The sequence below is a fragment of the Anser cygnoides genome, chromosome 17 (genome assembly GCF_040182565.1).
Source record: "Anser cygnoides isolate HZ-2024a breed goose chromosome 17, Taihu_goose_T2T_genome, whole genome shotgun sequence".
Classification (NCBI taxonomy): domain Eukaryota; kingdom Metazoa; phylum Chordata; class Aves; order Anseriformes; family Anatidae; genus Anser; species Anser cygnoides.
This window is the reverse complement of record NC_089889.1, coordinates 1,824,291-1,839,385: the sequence shown is the minus strand read 5'-3', so window position 1 is coordinate 1,839,385 and position 15,095 is coordinate 1,824,291. Positions and strand designations below refer to the sequence as shown.

General features: G+C 58.7%; 2 protein-coding genes across 5 annotated transcripts in view; one reads left to right on the top strand and one right to left on the bottom strand.

Annotated features, from left to right (window-relative positions):
- The window catches only part of SSH1 (slingshot protein phosphatase 1), a 32,516-nt gene extending 30,605 nt beyond the window's left edge, over nucleotides 1-1,911 (bottom strand). The window contains exon 1 of the mRNA XM_066979079.1: nucleotides 1,734-1,911. Coding sequence (XP_066835180.1) covers nucleotides 1,734-1,799 — 66 coding nt within the window. The 5' untranslated portion in view covers nucleotides 1,800-1,911. The remainder of the gene's footprint in view (nucleotides 1-1,733) is intronic.
- Nucleotides 1,912-2,750: 839 nt separating this feature from the next.
- Nucleotides 2,751-13,019, top strand: DAO (D-amino acid oxidase). 4 transcript variants are annotated; one of them, XM_048073862.2, is made up of 11 exons: nucleotides 2,751-4,792; nucleotides 5,388-5,592; nucleotides 5,768-5,882; nucleotides 6,252-6,328; nucleotides 6,687-6,752; nucleotides 7,022-7,076; nucleotides 7,456-7,560; nucleotides 7,637-7,719; nucleotides 8,923-9,040; nucleotides 9,235-9,333; nucleotides 10,759-13,019. In XM_048073862.2, the coding sequence occupies exons 2-11, from the start codon at nucleotides 5,399-5,401 to the stop codon at nucleotides 10,888-10,890; spliced, it is 1,044 nt and encodes a 347-aa protein (XP_047929819.2). In that variant the 5' UTR covers nucleotides 2,751-4,792; nucleotides 5,388-5,398; the 3' UTR covers nucleotides 10,891-13,019. The 4 variants fall into 4 exon arrangements, with proteins under 4 accessions (XP_047929819.2, XP_066835293.1, XP_047929820.2 ...); XM_066979192.1 differs by lacking the exon at nucleotides 10,759-13,019 and adding an exon at nucleotides 10,104-10,722; XM_048073863.2 differs by lacking the exon at nucleotides 9,235-9,333.
- The last annotated feature ends 2,076 nt before the right edge of the window (nucleotides 13,020-15,095 follow it).

Genomic DNA, 15,095 nt, shown 5'->3' with positions numbered 1-15,095 from the left:
AGCAGCATCCATTTTATAAATTCCCTCAGCTTATGAGTGAGGGGAGGCTGCAGCAGCTTACTCACAGCAGGAACACTTGGTCATCGCTTTCCATTAAAAAAATAAATAAATAAATCTTCTGGTAATTATTCACGTAGGCTAACAGCCCCGAAGAGCCTGTAAACCCATCCTTGTGAGATCACAGAAGGCGAGGGAGAGCTGGCACTTTTCGGTGGCACTTTGCTGCGAAATCAACTGCATAAAAAAAAAATGCCGATTTTTGAACAGGATGGTTGAAAGCCGTATGGGATTTCCTGCCAGAAGGGACCGCTCACACAGGACGGGGGATGATGGCTTCCTTTAGGAGCCACCGAAGCACCCTGGAGACACGGAGGCCCACGGGCAGCAGTGTCCCACCAAACGTCTGGGGCAATGCCACCCGGGGAGGACTGCGTGGTCACCCTTCCAAAATCTGCTTCATCAGCCCCCGCACAACACAACGCCTACCGCGGGTACGCACGGAAAGGTAAGGGACAGCTCGGGCTCCTGTCCCACCCGCACCAGTTAAATCCAGTCTCGCTGCACTGGCTGCAACTGGGCCGCAGCCCACTTGTGTCTGCGGGGATCGGGCGGCCGCTAGCTCTTGTCCCCTTCAACGCAACGCCAGGTTCCTCGGGGAATGGGGCCCAGCTTGGTCCCTGCAGCTTCAGGAACCCGAAGCAGCACCGCAGCTGTGGGAAGGGCTGAGGATGAGGATGGGGAGGGCTGAGGATGAGGATGGGGAGGGCTGAGGATGAGGATGGGGAGGGCTGAGGATGAGGATGGGGAGGGCTGAGGATGAGGATGGGGAGGGCTGAGGATGAGGATGGGGAGGGCTGAGGACGAGTCACTGCCCGCCAGCACACCGCCAAGCAGCCCGCAGGCACCTCAGCCCTCAACCCCACGGCTTATCGGGGGGTCGCCGCGACCCGGCGGGGCACAAATAGGATTGTTTACCCGGCGGGGAACGGAGGCTACGAGCGCCCGAGGAAATAGCGGGGAGAGGGATGACGTGCGGGAAGGATACGGAGAGAAACGCCGGGCCTGTCTTTGGGGGTCACCAAAGAGTCGGGTTAGGAAGGCAGAAAGGAAGCGTGGGGAAGACGAAAACAGAGCGGGACGCATCTGGGCGGCACGTGGGAGCTGCGGGGAGGGACGGCGGCTACGAAGGCTGGGGCAGGGAGAGCGGGGCCGCAGGAGGGGCTGCGGGGGTACCGGGGTGCTGGAGGAGCGCAGCAGAGCTGGGACGGATGGATGGATGGGGACCTGCAGGGTGCGGGCATGATGCGGCCCATGGTGCAAACGTGGTGTGGGGACGGGGCGCAGCGGGGACAGGAGCTGCTGTGGGGCGCAGTGGGGACAGGGCACAGCGGGACTGGGAGCTGCTGTGGGGCAGAGCAGGGACAAGGCGCAGCGGGGTGCAGCCGGTGCCAGCCCTACCGCAGCGCGGGGCCGGGGGGGCGACGCCTTGGGTGCCCCGTGGCTGCTCCACGAGCACGGGCCCACCCGGCGGGGACCCACGGCCGAGGCTGGGGCAGCCCCACGGGGCTCCGAGGACCCGTCCCCGGCTGCCGCGGGGCCCTGCGGGAGCCCGAGCCCGGGACGCGGGGCCCACCCCGGGCGGCTGCGGGAGCCCCGGCCCGCCCCGCTCCCGGCCCCCGGAGCCCTGCCCGGCCCCGGCCCGGCCCGGCCCGGCCCGGCTCGGCCCGGCTCACCTCGCTGGTGCTGGCCGATGAAGCTGCGCTGGGGGTCGGCGAGCGCTGCAGCGTGACCAGCGCCATGGCTGCGGCGGCGGGGCCCGCTTACAGCGGCGGCTGCGGGGCTCCGGCCGCCTCCATCCGGCCCCGGCGGCTGCGCAGCCCCGGCCCCGGCGGCGGCCGCCGCGCTGCGGGGAGGAGCCGGGAGGAGCCGGGCCGGGGAGGGGACGGGACGGGGACGGGGCGGGAGGGCCGCGGGCAGGGCCGCTGTTAAATAGCGCCCGGTGGGGGCCGCCGGGGGGGGTGCACGGGTAAAGGAGCCGCGGGAGGGTCGGGGGGGGGGGGGGCTCTGCGGCACTCGGTACCGGGGGGTGGCTGAGGGAGGGGAAGAGGAGAAGAGAGGAGAGGAAAAGGGAAGGGAAAGGAAAAGGGAAGGGAAAAGGGGGAAGGGAAGGGGAAAGGGGGAAGGGAAAAGGGAAGAGGGAAGGGAAGAGGGAAGGGAAGGGAAAAGGGAAGAGAAGGGAAGGGAAAAGGGAAGAGAAGAGAAGAAAAGGGAAGAGAAGGGAAGGGAAAAGGGAAGAGAAGAGAAGAAAAGGGAAGGGAAGAGAAGGGAAGGGAAAAGGGAAGGGAGAAGAGAAGGGAAGAGAAGGGAAGGGAAGAGAAGGGAAGGGAAGAGAAGGGAAGGGGAAGGGAAGAGAAGGGAAGGGAAGAGAAGGGAAGGGAAGAGAAGGGAAGGGAAGAGAAGGGAAGGGAAGAGAAGGGAAGGGAAGAGAAGGGAAGGGAAGAGAAGGGAAGGGAAGAGAAGAGGAGAGAAGAGAAGAGGAGAGAAGAGAAGAGGAGAGAAGAGAAGAGAAGAGAAGAGAGAGAAGAGAAGAGGAGAGAAGAGAAGAGGAGAGAAGAGAAGAGGAGAGAAGAGAAGAGGAGAAGAAGAGGAGAGAAGAGGAGAGAAGAGAAGAGGAGAGAAGAGAAGAGGAGAGAAGAGAAGAGGAGAGAAGAGAAGAGGAGGAAGAGAAGAGGAAGAGAAGAGAAGGAGGAGAGAAGAGAAGAGGAGAGAAGAGAAGAGGAGAGAAGAGAAGAGGAGAGAAGAGAAGAGGAGAGAAGAGAAGAGGAGAGAAGAGAAGAGGAGAGAAGAGAAGAGGAGAGAAGAGAAGAGAAGAGAAGAGAAGAGAAGAGAAGAGAAGAGAAGAGAAGAGAAGAGAAGAGAAGAGAAGAGAAGAGAAGAGGGCCTGGGGGGCTCCTCATTATGGGTGTAGCGATAGGCAAGGGGGAAAGGCTTTAAACTGAAAGAGCAAAGACTTTAGGTTAGACATAAGGGAGAAATTCATCGCTCAGAGGGTGGTGAGGCCCTGCTGCGGGCTGCCCAGGGGAGCTGGGGGTGCTGGATGGGGCTGGATGGGGCTGGATGGGGTACTGGGGGCTGTAAGCAAGCGGTCCGTAAGGTCCCCTCCAGCCCACACCTCTCCGTGCCGGAGGGGACCTGCTGGGGGTTGGGGTCCCCCCAGCCTGCTGCCCTAGCTTGAAGCAGTGCAGCCACCCCGCCCGGTGAGCAGCGCTGCTGATGGCACCCTGCACAGCACGCGTGCAGTCACAGAACATCTTCCCGTGGTCCTGGCCGCCCCAAGGAGGTGCCGTAGGGGCGAGACAACACTGGTGAAGCACCAGCAGGGCCTCAGCTGCACGGTGCAGCAGCAAGGAGCCATTTGATAACCGGGCTGAAGAAAGTGTGAGGGGTCAGCGGTGCCAAAAGCAAGAGGCAGACAAGTAATAGGGTAATTAGTATAAGAGGCTTTGCTGATTGTACGTAAAGCCCTTAATAATTTAGGCCTTCGAATGACTGCCTTTTCCCCCCTGCCTCTGCAACACAGCAGGGAAAAATGGGGAGGTGTGAAGACGGCCTGGAGCCCGCAGGGGTGGGCATCGCGATGAGGAACCAGCTCTTTCCTCAGCCCCCTTCCTGGTGGCGCTTTGGGGAGGAGGTGATGGTGGGGCAGAGCAGGCGGCACCCGAGCTTCTCCCATCGGAGCGGGACCCCTGGGTGGTGTCTTCACTCGTGGTGACCCTTGGGAGCTCAGGGAGTTCAGGCGCCGGGGATGGAGGCATCACGTCGCTCACCCCGTGGCAGGAGGGAGGGTGGGAGCCCCCCAAAACGCCGCTCGGGGTCAGAAACGTGTGCGAGCACTGCTCTGCTAACAAAAGCATTAAAGGTACCAGGTGCTTAAGCCGTGTGAGCCTGTGGGCTTAACGCTCCTCGCCATCCCCCTGACCTCGGGGTGAAACATCCTGCTGCTCAGGCCAGCTCCTGTCTGCCCGTGTCTCTCCCCTGCCTTCTGTGGGACCCAGTTCCCGCTGCCTGGGCCAGGCCGTGCTGCACGGCTGAAATCCTGGGCCCCGATACGCATTTCCAGCCCGACTGCAGAAGATCTGTTCCCGTCTCTTGTATCCTCAGCACCTCTTTTGTAAAAGCTTTAGGCGGTTCTCTGCCCAAGCACCGCCTGCGCTCCCGGGGCTGCCTCTGCCGATGCTAACTGTATCTGCACGGAAAAAAGCCTGTCTTTTCAGCCCAGAAAATGGGAGACGAAGCCCTCTGACTTGGGCAGCACAGCCCCTGGGGTCTGTCTAGAGGGATGCAATGCTGTTTTCTCTCTTACGACACAAAAATTGAGACCGAAGCGTCCGCTTCTCACAGACCCCCTGATATCCTGTGGCTGGGGCGTCCCGCCCGCCGTGTCCCCATCCGCCAGGCTCCCATTTTTTTCCCCGTCCAAGCCAGCAGTCACCATGGTGACAAGTGGCAATGACGGCACTTTGCCATGGACCACGGTGACCCCGCGGGCTTTTCAGAGGAGGGGCTGCGGGGCTGGCTTCCAGCCGCGTGCGGGGCACGGGGGCCTCCACCTCCCGGGGTCCCGAGCAAAGACTTTGGCCCCATTGCCCAGCTCGGGGGGGCGGCTGCGAGCCCTTGGCACTTGGACCTTGGACCGCGGGCGGCTGGCTGGGCTGTAAACAAGCCGCAGCGAGGAGCTGGCTCTGCTGAAGCCTTTGAAAACCGCAGGGGCTGCCCGGAGGGTGCTCGGCAGGTAAGTTGGTGAAAAATGGGTGTCTCTGTTGTTCAGCGACCAGCTGGAGACCCTTGGCTTGTGCTGCGGGGGCTCGCTGCTGCCGCGTTTAGAAGAGGCAGCCCCGATTCCTGCTGCCTGCAAGCTGCAGAGCCACGGCAGATGGCAGGCATCCTGGCCCCGTCCTGCTGCCCGCGGTGCTCCCCGTCCCCGGGACTCATCCCAGCCCAGGCACGTGCCAGGCCCACCGTGCCACAGAGGTGCCGTGCTTCCAAAAAAAAAACCACGGTCCAGAATGTATTAATCCTGCCCCAAACCAGGTCTGGTGTGGTGCTGGCTTCCTTCCCCTGCCTGCTCGAGTGACCTGCCCCGTTCCACCCCCACTCCCTCCTTGCACCAGGCCTTGGCCATTTTCTTTGACCGTGGGGCTCTGTCCGAGCTGCAGGGCAGGGAAGCTCCCGCGAGGAGCGGCCGTGAGGGGACTGAGGGCGGCTGCAGAGCCGGGATCACGTCGGGGCCTGCAGGAGCCAGCACCAGGAGGCCCCAGCCCCACTGCACAGCTCCCCGGCCCCGAAACTGCCTTTCAGGCATTTTCCCCCTGCGTCTCGCCACGCAGGGGCCGCGGCCATGCGCGTCGCCGTCATCGGGGCCGGGGTGATCGGCCTCTCCACCGCCTTGTGCGTCCACGAGCGCTTCCACCCCCTGGTGCCCTGCCTGCAGCTGGAGGTCTACGCGGACCGCTTCACGCCGCACACCACCAGCGACGGGGCGGCGGGCCTGTGGCAGCCCTACCTGAGCGACCACGGCGAGCTGCGGGAGACGTGAGTCACTTCACGCAACCCTCGTCGTCCCCGCTGCTCCTCCGAGGCCGTCCCCGCCTCGTGCCGTTTCTCTCCGCCGTGGTGCCGCCCGGCGCGGGGCGAAGCGGCCGGCCCTGCCCGCCGGCTCCGCGGGCAGGGTGCTGGTGGAGCCGGTGCCGCCGTGTTTTCCCCGCAGGCTGTGGAACAAGGAGACCTTCGATCACCTGCTGGGGTACCTCGGCTCGCCGGACGCGAAGGAGATGGGGCTTTTCCCAATTTCTGGCTACAACCTGTTTACGAGGCCCGCCCCGGTAAGGAGCAGGGCACAGGCGGTGAGGAGCCTCCCGCCCCGAGGCTGCCCGGCGGTGGGCAGGTTTGTGTGTTTCTTCCCCAACAATGCTCTAACCGCTTCCAAATCGCTCCAGCGGTCTGTCTTGTGACAGTTCGCCTGGAACTCGGTGTTTTCTGGCTCCCTCAATGCAATATTTGTCCAAAGGACGGGCTGAGCCCTCTGAGGGTGGAAGCTGGCAGAGCCGCGCTGCCCACAGCAGCGCTCGGGATGCCCTGGGACGGGGCTGGGCAGGGGGGACACCCCCCCGGCCACTTCTGTCCCCTGCCGTGGTGGCAGTGCCAGCTGGTTCAGGTTCCCTAATGACACGGGACCTTCTCCCCTTCCTCAGGACCCGTCCTGGAAGAACATTGTCCTGGGATTCAGGAACCTGACACCGAAAGAGCTCGAACTCTTCCCTGGTTATAGGTATTTTCAGTCCCTTTTCCGGCGGGTCGGTGATGGGCTTTCCTCTGCCGGCCCATAGGGGAAATGAGCTGGGCTTCATTGCAGCTGCTTCCCTTAAAACAGGGGGGAGTCACTGCAAAGAAAACAACAACGGCGCATGGAAACCATGCCAGATATTGTTGAGCTGGGGGAAGAAAATCAGCAGGAGGTGCTAATGCTGTAAACGGGGGAAAAAATAGCACCCCATTTGTACCCTGGGGATTCGAGTCCCGGAGCGGAGCTGCAGCAGCCACCGAAGTGCTGCTGCACGGGGCAGGATGCGGCCGCCCTTGGGAAGCTGCTGCGGGCCCTTATCGCTTTTTGTCCTCGTTGCTTGCAGCTACGGCTGGTTCAACACGGCGCTGATGCTGGAGTGCAGGAGCTACCTGCCCTGGCTCACCAACAGGTGAGTACGGAGCCGGTGCTGCCGCTCTTCCCTGGCGAGCTGCGGTCTGCTGGAGGGAGTAGCAGGGCTGGCCGAGCCAGCAGCAGCCCTGGGTCGGTAGGGAAACGAGCTAATAATAATTGGAGACCATCTAGGAACCACCGAGGAGACCACAGATGCTTATTACAAGGAGCAACAAGCCGTACCTACTCTGGGCATCAATTACAGGCACTCATTTGGATGGTACATTTGCTTTTATTTGCTGGCAACAGATGAACTTGCTCTTCCAGGCTGGCGCAGAGAGGGGTGAAGTTTTTCCACAAGAAGGTCGGCTCCTTCCAGGAGGTGAGCTGGGGATGGGGGCCATGGCAGAGCGGGGGGAGCATGGGGTACGATGCTGGGAGGCGTGGGGCAGGGATTTCTGCCCTGACCCGGCGCTGCAGCACAGCAAGCAACTGGCCGGTGCACAGCGAGGAGCCACCAGGCATGGGCAGTACAGCTTTGCCTTAAACTGCAAATACTTTCCTTGCCCATAGCCGTGGGGTCTCAGCGGGGGCTGTGCCGGGGAAGATTGTGAACAATCTGTGTTGGATTCACCACCAGAGCCCCGCACCGACCGCTCGGCGTGGCCTTGGTGCAGGAACCTGGTGCTCCCTGGGGCAGCGCCCTCGGAAAGCATCGCTGCCTGGGCGCTGCTCACCGCGCCGTGTCTGTCTTTTGGCAGATGTTTGCCCAGGGCGTGGATGTGGTCATCAACTGCACCGGGGTTCGTGCCGGGGAGCTGCAGCCAGACCCGGCGTTGCAGCCCGCCCGCGGGCAGGTCCTAAAGGTGAGGCTGTGCCTGAGCCGCGCGTCCCCCCGGCCGGGCACCCCGCTCCCTCTCACCTCCTGCCTTCCTCCCCCAGGTCCGGGCCCCGTGGGTGAAGCACTTCATCATCACTCACGACATGGACTCCGGGATCTACAACTCGCCGTACGTCATACCGGGGTAGGTAGCAGGGACACGGTGTTAGCGGCAGTACTCGGTACTCACAGAGCACCAACACCAGCGCGGCTCCCTGCTGGCATCTGCCCTGCAGAGCCCTTCTTACAGCAGCCCTCCAAGATGACTTTAGCCGTATAAACCTGGCCTGGATTCATACCTGGCCTGATGCTGCTTTTATTTGCTGCACGGGAGGAGAGCAGGAGGACGAGGGCACTCAAGCAAGGCTCAGGCTGCCCGCAGGGAGCCTGCTCCAGCCCGGGGCATGAGGGAGCCCGGCTGCTCGGAGCAGGCAGATTCCCAGAGCCCTGCTTTCCCCAGCCCTGTCCTTTACCAAGGACCAAACCCATCCCAAAACATGAGCAGCGGTGGCAGTGCCCAGGCAGAGCCCAGCTCCCAGCACTTACCTTGCGCTGCCTGCCTGCCTCCCACCGGGGGCTTTCTTAGGGGAGCGGGGATCTGTGTGAGATGGCAGCATACGCTCAGAGAGCTAAACTGCAGGCTGAATTAATACGTGTCTGCTGCCCATCCTGCCTGCTGCCCCCGAGAGTGGCTGTCTACCCTGCTTTGGCAGCAGAGAGGGGTTTTGAAGCTGGAACTCGAACGCTGCGTTTCTGGTACCTCCTATTGTGCTGTATGTCAGGGTTAGGCAATAAGCCATTAGGCAAATAGGGACTTTGAATGCTCGCGGCTCCCAAGCAAAGTATTCCAAGCTGATTGCTTATCGCAGCCCCAGCTACACAGCAATTCCTCTCCCCGTGCGCGTTTTGCTGGCGCTGGCACGGCCGGGCACCGGGCTGGCACCCAAAGGAAGCCGCCAGCTCCAGCGTGCAGGCACGGGGATAGCGACAGGGCAAGGGGAACGGCTATAAACTAAAAGCGGGGAGATTTAGATTAGATATAAGGAAGAAATTCTTCCCTCGGGGGGCGGCGAGGCCCTGGCGCAGGCTGCCACTTGTTCTGCCCAGGCATGGGCCCGTTGGGTGCTCATAGTGCTTAATGAACGACTTGGGCTAATTACCTGTGGCAGGAGAGCAGACACGCAGGCACCGCTCTCTTGCCTGCTTGGCACGAGGGTCTCTCAGGCAGGAGCACGCTGCAGGCTCGGGGCACGGCAGGACCCAAAAATCACACCCGCACCGAGTCCCTGTCTGCTGGCCCCACGAGGAACCCCTGGGGACCGTTCATTGCCTTGTGCTCTTGGTGCAGGAGTGAGCTCACGGTCTTGGGTGGGATATTCCAGCAAGGCAACTGGAACGAAGAGAACAGCGCCCAGGACCACAAAACCATCTGGGAGAAGTGCTGCAAGCTGCTGCCCGCGCTCCAGGTGGGTGCCCCCAACCCAGCGCCGTGGCACCGGGCAGGGGCGTTGAGGACAGCCCCCAAAATCCGGATCTGCGGCAGGGCACGCCTGCCTTCAGCAAGCCGGGAGAGCTGGCGGGGTTTCTGTAACCCCGTCGTGCCTCCAGCTGCCTAACGTGGAGGACTGCTGGGCAGGGGCTGACGGGCTTTGGGTTTCAGAAAGCAAAGATCGTGGAGGAGTGGAGCGGCCTGAGACCGGCGCGCCCCAGAGTCCGCCTGGAGAGGGAGACCCTCCGCCACGGGCACTCGCAGGCAGAGGTACCGTGCACAGCCCCCCCAGTGCTGAACATCGTTAACCATGGTGCTAATTATGTGCTGGTCACAGCACGACATCAGCACCCAGCCAGAGATAATTAGTCCCAGCAAACGCTGCTGCTCAGCCGCGCTGCCCCGCTGTCAGTCCTCGCGCCATCTCCCCCTTGTAACGGGGAAATCCTTGGGCTGCTTTCAGCCCTTTTTTTTTTTTTTAAAATATATTTATTTATTTATTTTTTTTAATGGATTTTGTGGGGAGAGTGGGCAGGGAGTGCTCCTGCCAAAGAAAAAGCTGCAGCTGGAGCTTAGTCCTTCACAGACACGCATACACACACCCTAAAAAAGAGATGGGAGAAAAACGTGGAGGCACCGAGCCCCCTGGCCCTGCTGCTCCCAGAACCACGAGGCGCACGGGAACCGGGCAGTGGTGGCGGTATTTGTAGTGGTGCGATTTTAACAAAGGGCAGCACAAAAGGGATCGTGGTGAAGGCAGAGAGACACCAGTGGGGCTGTGTGGGACTGATAAATCCGTCTCAGCGCAGGTAGAGCCAGGTGTCTGCCTCAGACACAAAGGTGATGCGCTGCCAGTATCTCTTTTAAGAGAAAGGAGACCGGGAATGGCACGAGTTCAGTGTGCCAGCTGTCCCTGCGCCCTCAGCTCAGCGCCTGCTGGTGTAGGACCGCGTCGCTCCTTGGCGCTTTTGTCTGAGGGCCCAGCAGCAGACCTGCAGAGGGAATCCGTGATTTGATTGCCTGCATATGTCTCTCTACAGCTTTGAAGAAGAGATTAAAGATCCAAAGGGGGCGGTGACTGCAAAATGTAATTAAATGTGGTGAAAATATATTCAATTTTTAGCTGGAGAGGCTTGGAAAGGACTCCGTGTATTTAGGCAAAGCCCAGAGCATGGTTCAAAGCAATGCCGTGTTTGAATTAATTTACGGATCGCTCCGTTCCTGTATCAGCACGTCGTATCTACACTGCCTCGGCGCAGGAGAGGTGTAGCTATCGATCCCAGCAGCGAGACGGGCTCCAGCTGAAGCGGAGTCATTTCCCTCGGCAGGAGCAGGCGCTGCGCAGGCACCAGCACCTCGTGCTCCGAGCACCACGGCGGCGAGCGGCGCCGCTGCGTTCGGGGGGCAGCAGCTTCGGGAGGGAGGGAGCGAGCGGAGGGCGGCGGAGCCGTGCTGCAGGGCCGAGGCAGCCCTGGGGAAGGTGTGGGCATCTGCAGGCTGGGGGCAGGCACTGGGGCGGCGAGGAGGGTCGGGCTTTGGGTGGACGAGCAGCAGGAGAGCTTCCCTTGGCACCCCACGGGGGTCAGCCTGAAGCCAGTAGGGCTATTTCTGGGCACCACAGCGGCTCCTTGCTGCCTTTAACCCCAGGGGCTCCAGCATGGCTTTCCCGGCACTGATGCCTTCTCCTCTCCCCAGGTGATACACAACTACGGGCACGGCGGCTTCGGGATCACCATCCACTGGGGCTGCGCCATGGCAGCGGCCAGGCTGTTGGGGAGCATCCTGCAGGAGAAGCAGCTGGCCAGGCCGCCCCAGTCCCACCTGTGAGTTGCTGCCTGCTCAGCCGGGATTATCGTGACAGCAGTAGCTTAGAAATCACAGCAGAAAGACGCGAATAAGGTGGTGATGCACACGTGGGCTGCTCGACCCTCCTGCCAGCTTCGCCGCTGCTTCCCGGTGTCTCGTTTTCGGGCTGCTGCCAGTTCTGTCGCTGCCATTAGCCAGATGGCTGAATTTCCTCCGCCGTGGCCTCGCACAACCTGCCTAAAGGAAGTGCTTCAAAACACGGACTAATTATCTGTGGCAAAGTGCACTTCTGTCCCAGGGATCAGTCTGCAAAGGGCAGGCAGGGTTCGGCTGAAATCCCGGCAGTCCTGCCGTTCGTCTGCGCGACGGGACGGGATCTGAAACCGAGCCGGTGCCACCCGAGGTCTTCACCGACTGCCCAGACACCCAGCGCCTAATTAGATTTGCAGGCTCCCCCCGGGAGGCAAAAGCTCCTTAGTAGGAAGAAGCTCTGGAGCTCCCAGGGAAGTGACAGCCGCTCTAAAGGCGCGTGCTCCGGCCACAACAGCTTTCCTTACGCTCGTGCCAGGACCGAGCACGGGTCTACGGCACCTGGTTAGTGTAGCTGGCAATAGACAAGCAGCAGTTACCTAAAATGGGCTTTCCAGATGATGTTTTTAGTAACAAAAGCAACATGTTCCAGCCCCGTGTGCTTGCCAGGTTCTATATATAGCGGAGAGCATACGCAAAATAGCCGTTCTTGTCCCTAAAACTCCCACGGGCCCTTCGGTTCCTCGTCTCCTTCGGCCGCGAGACGGGGCTGGAGCAGCAGCGCTGCGGCCGGGGGGGCTGGCGCTGGGGGCACCTCTCCGAAGGTTCGGCCCCGCCAGTTTTCCCGTGCCGTGTGCCTTTCCTGCTCTGAAACCTTCCCAAAGAGAAAGGGTCGAGCAGCGTTAGTCTCAAACCCAAAGGCAGGCGGTGGCCCCACGCCCAGCACGCGGTGCCTGCCTCGCTGTCCTCTGCAGCCCAGCCGGCTCCTTTCTGCCGCAGCTCCTCTCCCCCTGGATGCCAGAAATAGCCCGGCTGGGGATGTACGAGGCAGCTGCCGCTAGTGAATGGGAGAGGCGGCCGTGCAGCCGGGCTCGCCTCGCCTCCTGGGGCCCTGGATTTGAAGCAGCCCGTGGGAAGGGCACGCTTTGTGGCCGCAGCCCGGGCACAGCTGCGCCCCGCCGAAGGACCCGGCTCCCGATGGGCTGCTTCGGGTTCCCCAAGGAGAAGAGCGGTGATGAGCACTCCGTGCTGCTGGGGTGGAACGCGCACAAGGGATCTGCTGCCCCGTGGGCGCAATCGGGGCTTGTCTCATCTTCCACCGCGCCACGGAGGTTGCTGTGCCAGCAGCCGCGGCCCTGGGAGACCTTCCAGGGGCACGATTTTCCACCGAGCACCGTGCGACTGTCCGTGTTGTGCGCTTCGCAAGTCAGAACGCCCTGAAAAGCTTTGCAGAGCGCACCAGCTAACTGCCCGCCCTCTTACCAATGCTGGTAGCTGGTGCACCTCTGCAGCCTGTTAAAAAAAAAAAAAAACACAAGACAGGCATAGGAAAAAACAGGAGCCCCTGTCGCATCCAGCCTGTCTGCCAGGAGGGTTTCCCACTTCACCTGGCAGCTCACCTGATACGTTGCAGCCACGTTCGGAGGGTGATAGTCCAGAAAAGGACGGTGAAAAGATGACGATGGATGGAGAAAATTTACCGTTGATTAGTGCGAAACTTCATGGTCTGTGGTGCCTCTCCAGTAAAAGCCGTTCAGTGCAATAGCATCCGCTCAGTTTCATTCATTCCAAAAGTGAGATGCGAAGGACCGTATTCTCCCCCCATTTGCGCTGCCGTAAAGCCCAAACCCCTTGGCTGATTTCAGAAGAGTTACACTCGGGAGGCAGGGGGGTAGCAGCAAGCAATAAGCAAGCTCGCAATAAGCTTTTGGTTCCTCTGATCTTAGAGCCGTTAGGAGCAGCCGTCCTGCGTGGGCCAGGAGACAAATGCAATCTTACACAGCCTCTTGGAAAACAAACAGAAGTGATTAGGTGTTTAATTTTATTTGCAGTCTAATTTTGCTTATTTTCTAAAAGGTCACAATTTAATATGTGTGCACAATAAAGGTCATACTCAAGCACCTCGTGTGTGATGCTTTCTCTTACTAATGATAGCACGGACAGGGCCTCAAATGCTATTTTAATAGAAACACTTCAGCAGATCATCAGTCCGTCTCCCCGGTGTTTAACTGCACATTTTTCCGAACGTTTCATCCCGTGGAAGGAAAAGCCATCATTTCACTTTCTGAGTAGACGTCTGAACCCGAAATACCCCAGTGTGAAGTGATGTGGTTGCCTGCACGTTGCTGCTGATAGCCCCCGGCCCGCTACGAACTCCCAGACCCGGACAGAAATGTTTGGGACGCTCTCGCTTGGCTCAGCTGAGCGCTCTGTTTGGAGGCCAGGGCCACAGGAAAGGTATTTTACGCTGCTGGAAGCCACAAATGAAACACCGTGGGGTAGAAGTCACGGAGATTTAAGTCCGTTTTTGTGGCAACGGTAAGGTAGGAGAGAAGCAGTGGGAAGCCTGGACAGCTACTGCAAAAACTTCCCTGATAAGCAAAAAATGCCATCTCCAGAGGCCAGCATCAGCACATTTTACGAACTCACAGTTCCCAACAACGATTGCCTGTGACACAAAACAAAGCTGGAAATACATCAAGTATCAGTAAAGTTATCCTCTGTAAGCAAACAGCAGCTCTGGCATTTTGGAAAGCAGAAAAGAGCTTCAGAAATGGCTGAGGGTGCCAAAAAAAATCACAGCAAACACAAGAATGAATATTCTCCCCAAGCATCGCTTCCACGACGCAATCGCATCCGCAGTTACCGACTGTTTCCATTCCCAGAAATGAGACTTTTCATCCCAGCGGACTGTCAGCGGCTGCGCAAGCCGTGAGAGGGAAGATTGCTGCACGCCGGGACGGGAGCACGCCGAATTAGCATCCAAAGTATGTGCGGCTCGTTCGTCTTTTTGACTCAGACATGAGCAACCTTCTGTTTGTAAATGCCTGGACTTCAAAACAAGAACGTCATTTAAAGGGTAGGGGAACACAGGGCTATGCACTTAATTACATTTTATAAAAACGAGATAGGTAAAAGTTTACATTAAAAAGTTAATAAGCAGAAAGGACCCTCCCTGCCCCAAAGTCCAGACACGCGAAGCCACCTCCTCGCCCCGAACGTGCCCGTGTGATATGCAGCCATGTGCTGCAGCATTAAAGGCAGTGCTAGAACAGCCCACGGGCAAGGAGCAAAGCTGACTGGCTTTTATTGTCCAAATTAAATGAAATCCAAGAGGTAACTAAAGATTGTAAGATAATTTTGAAATTATTTCGTTGTAGTAATCTGTGAGGTTACGTATAAGGCAGACGTGACTCCTGTGACTTTTCTCCAGGTCCAAAGGCACAAAACGCACACACGTAGCCAGGTCTGCAGAGCTCTGAGCCCTTGGGCATCCAGCTGAGTCCCCAGAGCTGCGCATCTCAAAGAGCTGAGCGCCAAGACCAAACAGCCCAGCGAAGTTACTTACCCTTTGTAAGAAGATACGACATCAATTTTACTGAAAAAACTATTTATTTGTTTAACATAAAATATCGAGTGTGGAATTAAACTATCCAATGTTGCATCGGTAACATAGGAACAAAAGGAGTATTTTACAACAAGCCTGATATACACAAAGTTTTTAAACATTAAAATGTATCCAGCTTAGAAACTGTACATTCAAACACAAGAAAACATTCAATGTTCTTTCGGCAAGCATTTAGGAATACTAAATCATTCCATCAAAGCACACTTGGAGAATTATTTTCCCACAACAGCTTTGCACATAAATATACTGGACAGTTAGCAAAACTCCGAATCCCACAATTCCGTTTGCTCTCAATTTTAATCCAAAATTATCTCACTTTATTTTTTTAAACGAACTAGCTCTATTAATTCCTCCATCAGTGAAAAATACTCGACGGTGTGTAAAACAATCTTTGGAAGCTTATTATATACATCAATGGTGTTGCCATATTAACAAAATATGACTCGTGATCATTTGTAGGCTATCGTGTATCAAGCCAAATGTTCTTCCATTTCTCAGCGAACTACCTAAAATGTCCTCCCATTATTAATAATATTCAAGCACCTGCAAAACCTGAACCTCGGTCTCC

What these genes read in the sequence shown, in the direction of transcription:
- DAO (XM_048073862.2), top strand. Translation starts at nt 5,399, where the DNA reads ATGCGCGTCGCCGTCATCGGGGCCGGGGTGATCGGCCTCTCCACCGCC. An exon ending in CCCGCGGGCAGGTCCTAAAG is followed by an intron (nt 7,561 to 7,636) that starts GTGAGGCTGTGC and finishes TTCCTCCCCCAG; the next exon opens with GTCCGGGCCCCGTGGGTGAA. An exon ending in ACGGGCACTCGCAGGCAGAG is followed by an intron (nt 9,334 to 10,758) that starts GTACCGTGCACA and finishes TCCTCTCCCCAG; the next exon opens with GTGATACACAACTACGGGCA.